Source organism: Sinocyclocheilus anshuiensis, unplaced genomic scaffold (genome assembly GCF_001515605.1).
Source record: "Sinocyclocheilus anshuiensis isolate Anshui unplaced genomic scaffold, SAMN03320099.WGS_v1.1 scaffold1019, whole genome shotgun sequence".
Taxonomy (NCBI): domain Eukaryota; kingdom Metazoa; phylum Chordata; class Actinopteri; order Cypriniformes; family Cyprinidae; genus Sinocyclocheilus; species Sinocyclocheilus anshuiensis.
This window is the reverse complement of record NW_015546058.1, coordinates 106,993-116,012: the sequence shown is the minus strand read 5'-3', so window position 1 is coordinate 116,012 and position 9,020 is coordinate 106,993. Positions and strand designations below refer to the sequence as shown.

The 9,020-nt window shown below is 35.3% G+C and overlaps 2 protein-coding genes across 4 annotated transcripts in view; both read left to right on the top strand.

The window, feature by feature from the left end:
* Positions 1–758, top strand: part of creld2 (cysteine-rich with EGF-like domains 2) — an 11,353-nt gene extending 10,595 nt beyond the window's left edge. For all 3 annotated transcript variants that reach the window (XM_016500607.1, XM_016500606.1, XM_016500605.1), the window contains one exon: positions 413–758. In XM_016500607.1, the coding sequence (XP_016356093.1) occupies positions 413–492 (80 nt within the window). In that variant the 3' untranslated portion in view covers positions 493–758. The remainder of the gene's footprint in view (positions 1–412) is intronic.
* A 410-nt stretch (positions 759–1,168) lies between these two features.
* LOC107699368 (protein phosphatase 1H-like) overlaps positions 1,169–9,020 on the top strand; it is an 82,271-nt gene continuing 74,419 nt past the window's right edge. Inside the window, exons 1-2 of the mRNA XM_016500604.1 lie at positions 1,169–1,199; positions 3,562–3,904. Of these exons, the coding sequence (XP_016356090.1) occupies positions 1,169–1,199; positions 3,562–3,904 (374 nt within the window). The remainder of the gene's footprint in view (positions 1,200–3,561; positions 3,905–9,020) is intronic.

The following is a 9,020-nucleotide window of genomic DNA, read 5'->3' as shown; positions in this document are numbered from 1 at the left end:
TTGCTCAAAAAACATTTATTATTATTATTATGTTGAAAACAGCGGAGTAGAATTTTTTCAGGTTTCTCTGATGAATAGAAAGTTCAGAAGAACCGCATTTAGGCTATATGAAATGTAAATATTTTGTAACATTATAAATGTCTTTATCATCACATATATATATATATATATAAACATTTCTGTCCCCCTCACTTCTGAAATGGTGGCTACGCCCCTGATTGGGTTGTACCACCATTGAGGTTTTCAGAGGACAACCAACATTTATACTCGTTATATCAACAAATTATACAAGTTATAGTAAGAGGACAGATTTCCACCCTATAAATAAATTCTTAACTCCCCATTGTTTTACACAGAAATTCATACTTTTGCAATTTTGTCTTTGTGTGTGTGTGTGTGTGTGTTTCATCAGAAGAGAATAAGGAAGTGGCTGCCTTTGATTCTGAAGGTTCCCAAACTGGTGACTCACCCGAAAAACATGAGGACCTCTGAAGTCATATGGCTTGAATGCAGAAAACAGCCTCCAGGACACAATATTTGCCTAGGGACCACTAGTTTCTGCATTGTCTAAATACTGTTTGTTCTTCTGGAATAATCAAGAGTGAAAGGCACTTACAGTAAATATTTAAGAAACAGCACTTTTTAATTTGTGGAACATGTTTTTGCAGTAGACACCGTCAGCACCACTTTCTCAGTGAGCAACATTTACTTAGGATACATTCACAGCTCTTTTTTTTACTTATGTGCCCCCTCCCAATTTGTGTTTATTTGTCTTGAAAGTGAAATAAAATCAAAATTTTAAAAATTATCCATTTTGTTTCTTTTTTTTTTTTTATTTTATTGGGTTTTACCACCACATCTATCTAGCATTCTTTATAAGTAAGTACTTTTGAGACTTTTTATAAACCATGCCTGTTTCACCACTGTACCATCTTTTCCACCGTTCATTAATTCATTTGTAATTATAGCTTTTACTTCCATTTTCCCCATTGGCAATTAACATCCGCTTCTAATTTATCAAGTTATTTTTGGCTATCATCCACCTCTTTCCCTAACACCCCAACATGTGCAAGTACCCCAAAAAAAACGTATCACTACTTCAACTACATACCTCTTTCGTATTCCTTTGTTGTTGTTTTTTTATTTTTTTATTTTTATTATTAAGCTCATGTCAACCACTAGATCTGTGGTTTTCCAAGGTGGGTTACCACTTAAGGTACCACAGGACAAAATGACATTCTTAATTCATAACTGCTGGGCCCACTACCCAAAACTATGACCTACAGTGTCCCACTGTATTGTGAGTCAGGGTCGTTACCAGTAAACCTAGATATTTTATATACAATTATTTTATAGATTTATTTTAAAGTTAAAATTCTATGAAAATGGTAATTTTTCTTCATTAATTTACGGTGTCGGCCTTATTATTCACATAGCTGTTACAAGGAAATTAAACTTTTGTGGATTATGGAAAAATACTCAAATCACCTGCAGGTAACATTTATCTAATCATAACAGTTGTCTGAGGGTACTCCGCTTCGTGTCGTGCCTAACAACGCCCCTTAGCTGTTATAAATTCACTGTAAACCACGGCTTCTTGTGGCTTATTGCTTTAATTTATTGTATTAATATACAATAAGCAAATTAGTGCACTCAGTGCTGGGAGTGCAGTGCAGGAAGGGCATCTGTAAAACCTGTGCCAAATGGCTGTGTGGATAATTCTGCTGTAGCGACCTCTAATGGGAGTAGCTGAAAGAGCCACAGAGACAGACAAAAACCACAAATATGTAACAAAGCTGTTTCTTTGACAACTTACGTTTTCCAACGCACGGTCTATACTCTTTCCTACACACCATGTGATTTTTAGGGCATAAATTATGGGAGTACCTTCTGTTAAACTGTGATAAGCAGCAACTGCCAATAAAATTGTTTAAAGTCACAATGAAACAAAAGTAGTGCAGATCTTTTCTTATGTATTGTGATGTACATTCGAGTGTAATAGATTGTCAAAGAAAAAAAAAGGACGTGGACTTTGTTCCATGCTTCAGTTGTTGATTGGATTTTGAGATGTAAGCATTGTACTGGAAAGTGGAGGCAGATTAGGTTTGAAGTCCTGCATACGTCACCAAAGTCTGTTGTTTCCAGTTTGAACATTATATGTTCTGTCGATTTCTGCTACCCTGTCAGATTTTGCTACCTTCCATTAAAACAATAGGTAGTACAATTCGACAACGAAAAATGCTGCCTGTCAAATTATGGTTTATCAATGTCTACACCTGCCACAACCCTAAACCTACCCTTACAGTAATGCAAATATAGTAATTATGTGTTATATTCGCGGTTGTGGATAGAAGGGATACAGCTACCGGAAACCAACAATAAATAATTTTTTTCTACCTATTCGATTGTGTTTTATTAACATCTACACCTACCCCAACCCTAAACCTACCCTTACAGTAATGCAGATACATTAAATATTGTTGTTTAGCATGAGAAAAAATTACGCAATATTGATGTGCGCATACGCAGTAAACCCTGGTAGGAAAATCTGACGGGTAGTAGGATAAAATGTCAGGACAGAGGTCAATCAATCAATTAAAATACATGTACAGATGAATTCTTCTTAATAAGATGCAGAATCATTCTATGCAGAAAATAAATAGGGTGAATTTTCATTTCATGCCAACTAGATGGAAAAACTGGGATATTGTTTATTAAATTAGGAGAAAAAAACACAAGTGCAGTGTGTCTGTTGTTTTTTCATACTGTTATAGCAAAATTGAAAAAAAACAAAAGATTAATTTTGAGGAAAAGAACACCGTGGACTAAAAAGAGCTCTTGCCACAGATATTTTTGTATGATATATGTTCATACGTGTGTGTGTGTGTGTGTGTGTGTGTGTGTGTGTGTGTGTGTATAACATGAGCAAACAAACAGGCAAACTCACCCCATAATTACAGGCATCCTGTTACCATAAACTGGCCTGACAGTTAATGTGCTCATACACATATTTCATATTTCATGTAATTTAATTCACGCTAGGCCTCAAGTTCTTCCTACACCATATTCCAAAGGTTGCAAACATTCTGGCCAGTTCACACCTGCATTCATTTATTCATTCGTTCATTCATTCATTCTATAATTTATTATATGGAGTAACGCACGTTTTGTTATATTTTGTGCAACCATGTATATCATGTTATCCTAAAAAAGTAAAAACAAACAAACCAAAACATGCCTGGAGGCGTTGTGTTTGTGACGTCATATAGGGTTGATCATGCACGTGTAACTGAGAGAACTGATGCAGCCAAACTATTCATCTTACCTTTACTGGATGACTATATTTATAGAGTTAACAATAAACCAGTTTATGAGAACACGCTTTTGTAAATTGCTAAACCTGATGCGAGGAATAATTGTATTCATCATCAATTCCTGCGCAAGACCCACTTAAGCTGTCATCGTATAAGCCGCTCAGAAAACAGATCCATGAGATCACATGAGCTTTAATCGTTGGACTATTTCCGCGTTGGTTCAGACATTCAATGGAGGAGCTGTGAGGCGAGTACGATTCATTTTTTAACGTGTCGCAACGCCGTGGATCGAGCTGGGGGGTACATCGGGCAGAAGGAGACGCACGGACGTGGCGCGGCGCTCCGCAGACATGCCTCACTCGCGTCAAATCCGCCGTGGCCAGCTTCATGGGTGGAATCACGGCCGGATCGTCTAATAATAATAATGAACGCTCGGGTGGCTCGGACCTGCCGCTTAAATACCGCTACATGAGACCCAAGTTTCTGGGACTGTCGGCAGATGAGATAGAGTGCTCGGCGGATCACATCGCGAGACCTATCCTGATCCTAAAAGAGACTCGCAGGTTGCCGTGGGCGACGGGATACGCCGAGTAAGAGCAGCTCGTTCATGCCTTGCAAAATAACACTGTTAAAAAAGAAGAAAAAAAAACTCTAATGCACCAGTGTGACATGGTTAACACTCGATGATTTATGCAAAATAATAATAATAATAATCATCATCATCATCAAAGTAATACGTGCTACCTCAGGCATATTAATTCATGTTTGCTCGTCTGTGCATTTTTTATGGTACACTAGAGATATTTCACTCGGAATTGAAAATCCTGTCATCATTTACTGACCATCTAGTTGTAGGGGCATTTCATGTCATTTTTTGATTTGTGTGTGTGTGTGTGTGTGTGCGTGTGCGTGTGTGATTTCACATAGTAATTTTGAATAATTCTAAGAATATTCAATACGTGTTCAGGAAAAAAAAAGCATCCTGTGATTGAAAATTTTAAATTGAATTGATTTACCCAAGTCACTTTTTATTAGATAAGTATTCTTACAAATCAGTTTAAATCATGAACTGTGTTATTTTATGGTCAGAGAATGATTAGTCTTGAAATACTGCTGAATGGGTTGAAAATTATAATAATTCTAATTTTAATTATAAATTCTAATAATACATTAGTTTTTGTAAACTACTTATTAAATATACTTTATGACATATAAAATATATTTCTAAAATAAAATTTAAATATTTTTGTGGCAGAGAAGGTAAAAATCTGAACTGGTCTCGCCAGCCGGAAGAAAAAATCTTTATTGGGCCTGTTATGTGACAAATCACTAAATTAATAAATAACAAATAATAATGTGTGTGTGTATATATATATATATATATATATATATATATATATATATTGAAAAAAAGATCATCCCCACAGATCATTTTTATAGCTTGTTAAAGTTGCCACTTTTTTTTTTCTGAAGAAAGGTGAAGGCCAAAATATGAAATGTCATGGATGTATATTTACTAAGTAATCCACTATTTTATAAAGGGGTGGTAAAAGTGACGATTTTTACCAGAGATTTGGAGCCACTTTACAGGGGGGTCAAAATGACGTTAGAAAGATGGCAGCATCATTATATGATTTTAATATAGGACTGGTAGGTCAAAATCTGTTGACTTTAGAAATCTTTGTTGCATTATATGCTATAGTGACAGTTCAAAAATGCAAAAAAATTCAATTCATCAATTTTTTTTCTCCAAAATTTGCAGGCCTGTAACTCAAACATATTACAGATATCTTAAAGCCCTTTTAGATTTTGGGTTTTAACCAACTTTTCTTTTGGTAACTTCATTTTTAATGGTCACATTCCAGCAATATTGGAATCTCAAATTATCAAATTTGTACACATTTTCAGTGATCAAAAACAAAATGTGGGTCACTTTGCATTCAGCTGATACTCTTTTTTTTCTTTTAAAGAGAAATGTCTGAAATTATTTTGAAACTAGAAATGTATCTTGTTTCCCTCTATCAAAACAATTGCATAGAACAGACCTGTGCATGTCATAAATATTTTTTTTCCAAAGAATGGAAAAATTTAGCTTGTAACTCAAGAAATAATAAAGATATATCAATATAATTTTAAATTCTGGTTCTTAATAAACCTTCCTATAAGGTTCAGTCCCAGAGATATAGGGAGCCCAATGCAAATCAATGTCCCAATTTGTTGAATTTTACCTTTTTAATGGATGAAAACCAAATGTGGTCACTTTGCATACAGCTGATACTTATTGAACAATGTCTGAAGAACAAAAAATATCGTGTTTCCCTCTATCAAGACAGTTGCATAGAATATGTCTCTTGGAGTGCCAAAAAGTCCCTTTTCGGAAGTTTGCATGACTGTAACTCAAGAGGTATTAAATAATATCCTTTTAAACTCCGCGTACAGAGTGCCATCGTCCGAAGAAGGCCCTCGAGCAAAATTGTGGTTAATAAACTTTTCTTTTGAAATCTTAATTTTTAAGGCACTATATTGTTCAAAGATATCAGGCTCCATGTCCAAATGGTTGAATCCTACCCATTTTCAATGTGAACCAATGTGAATTGGTGTTTGTCTAGTTATGACTGTTGCCACTGCAAGTATGCAAATAAGAACAGTAATCCAGCGTTTAGGAATATATCAGTGATTCTGCCAAATATGCCCCTTAGAAGTAGTTACTAATTGATCTATGACTATGCTTTACATGTTATAACAATATTTAAAAAAAAAAAGAAAGAAAAGATAAAGAAAATCTAATACTTAATCCAGGTGAGATGAATTTTGGTTTATTGATGTGAATATAATGTGTGAGGAGAGCAACCACACTTCCCTATGAGGCGTGGTATTTGTTTCAAACATGTAGTTTAAATACTGCATATTTGAACTCTTGTTAGCTTCAGGAGCTGTTAAAATGAACAAAATCCTTTTTATATATATATATATTCCTGACACTGATAAGATTTCAAATATAGAATCTTGTCAATTGGCTATGTAGAGCATGTTAATGTGCCTCAACTTGATCATTTAAGTGTATTTTTAGCACTCTGAAATGTATTGTCTGTTGATAGAGGGAAAAAAGTTACAAATGTAGTTTCAATATTCATTATTTTTTCATGCATTTCTCTGTAAATACAGTAAGTATCAGCTGTATACAAAGTGACCATCATTTGGGTTTTGACCACTGAAAAATTATAAATTTTCAACCATTTGGACATGAAGCCGCATTGAGATCCCCATATCTCTGGGACTGAACCATATGGGGCCTTGAAAATGAAGATTTTGTTAAAAAATAAAAGTTTATTAAGAACTAGAATATAAAATCATATTGAGGCATCTTTAATATTTCTTCAGTTACAGGCATGCAAACTTTGGAAAAATAATATATATGGCACTGAGACAGGTATGAGCTATGCCAGGGGTCTCCAACATTTTTTACAGCATAGACTGGTTACGTTTTGAAAATATTCTCACAGACCGGCTGGAGGGGGGTGGGGATGTATATACAGTATATTGTATATACAGTATATTAGGGCTGGTAAGCGATAACATTTTTTAAACTAATTAATTACATGATGTGGCGATTAATTAATCTAATTAATCGCAAATTAATCGCACATCAAATTTGGCTGAGAAATTACTCCCGATAGATAATTTAAAGTCATTGTTGTGTAAAGCATCAAACTACGGAGCCCCTAAAGGGACATGGTGGTGGGGAAAAAAATTCGGGGTGGGAGGAAATCTTTTTTGCGTTCTCTCGCAAAACTTTTGCGTTCCCTCGAGAAACTTAACATAATGGAGCGGTTCATAGAGTTTTATTTTAAACTTGGACTCAACTTCAAATACAGCCAGCTTTGCTTATAGTTTAAGGCACGGTTTTGGGACATTCTAAAACACTTAATGTGGCTTAATGTAGGCTACTATAACAGTGACACTGGAGGCCCAATTGGTAGGCCTAATAAATATTATTAATACTAATAACAACTGTAATATTAATGACCTCATTAATAGCATTACTATCAGTAAAGCAGGTAGCCATAATGCAACGTTCCTCCCCCATTTAAAACCGTTAGGCTATAGAAAACGCTTAAGGGAGGCTAATGGACGAAGACGTTACAGGCTAAAACCAAAATATGGTACACAGTTTATTAATAAAATATAGCATATTATGCACAGGAAAGCAGACAAGCCCAGAATAGCTATAAAGAAGCCAAAACATAATTTAAAGCGAAACTGAAGTATGGGCTCACGTACCGCTCTCATTCAGCACAAATCCAAATGTTTCCATATTCGCAATGTATTTGAAGCTAAACCATTATTTATTAAATTAACTGGGCTTTGTACGTTCCAATATCGAAGGGAAAAAAATCATAATGAACAAAAATGTGCCGCACTGGAGTGGACCGGGGCTCACGCTGTACGGCAAAGACTATAATACAGATTATTTAAATTGGCTGTGTAACTTTATCTGTATTGGTGATTCTATGTTTTATTTTAATAATGAACAGTCCGTTTGCAGTGAATATGTGCGCATGAGGCGCCGGCGCGTTCAAATCGCTGAAACATAAAATACGCCGTCACTTACAATAGGGCATAATTCGAAGTGCTAGAAGTTTGAAGATTCAATCATATAAAAGATTATTAAGGTGTAACTGCGGTCTAAGTGGGGGTACTCAGAAGAATGTTAGGCTAAATGCTCTAGGGGTACGCCATTGTAAAAGATTTGAGAACCACTGGCTTAATGGATTACTGCGTTGATTGCCTGTAGTATATTTATAATAAAATATAAAATTTTTAATTTTTTTAAAGTTTTCTTGTATTAAGCCTATGGGGAAGAAGACGCTTATAATGCAATTCAGCTCATATGGGCTCATCTGCTTGCATGTACACAGAATATATTTTTAATAAGTTCTATAGCATATTTGGACTTTTTTTTTTTTATCACCGTCTTCATTAAGCCGCGTTTTCTTTATGGGAGGAAAACGCTTCTGTTCTTACCTGCTTTCATGTATAATTTATTAATAAACTGTATACCGAATTTGGCCTTTTTATACCACTATCTTAGTCCATTAATTAAGCATTTTCTTTCTATGAGGAATACTCTTAAAGTGCAATTCAATTTACCATGTTACGTTCATATTCTGGGCTATTCTGCTTGTCTGTATGCTTTATTAATAATGTATGTACTGAATTTAGTCATCCAGTGGTTTACGTTAAGCCTTTTAGAATGTCCCAAGACCGTGCCTTGATAAGCATGCACTGACTATTTCGTCCAAGTTCAAAACAAAACTCTATGAACTGCTCCACTGTGAACGTATGGAGCTGTATGAACCACTACAATCTGTAAAGTAAACAGGAAGTGTTTGTCCGAACTCAACTGGTTTTGCGAGAGAACGCAAATGTTTTGCGAGGGAACGCAAAGTTTCTCGAGGGAACGCAAAAGTTTTGCGAGAGAACGCAAAAAATCTGACAAATATTTTTTCCTCCCACCCCAAATTTTTTCACTCAATCTGATTTTTTTCCACCACCATGTCCCTTTAGGGGCTCCGTACTTTTGCATTCCCTCGCAAAACTTTTGCGTTCCCTAGCAAAACTTTTGCGTTCTCTCGCAAAGATATTTGCGTTCCCTCGCAAAACTTTTGCGTTCTCTCGCAAAACTTTTGCGTTCCCTCGCAAAAC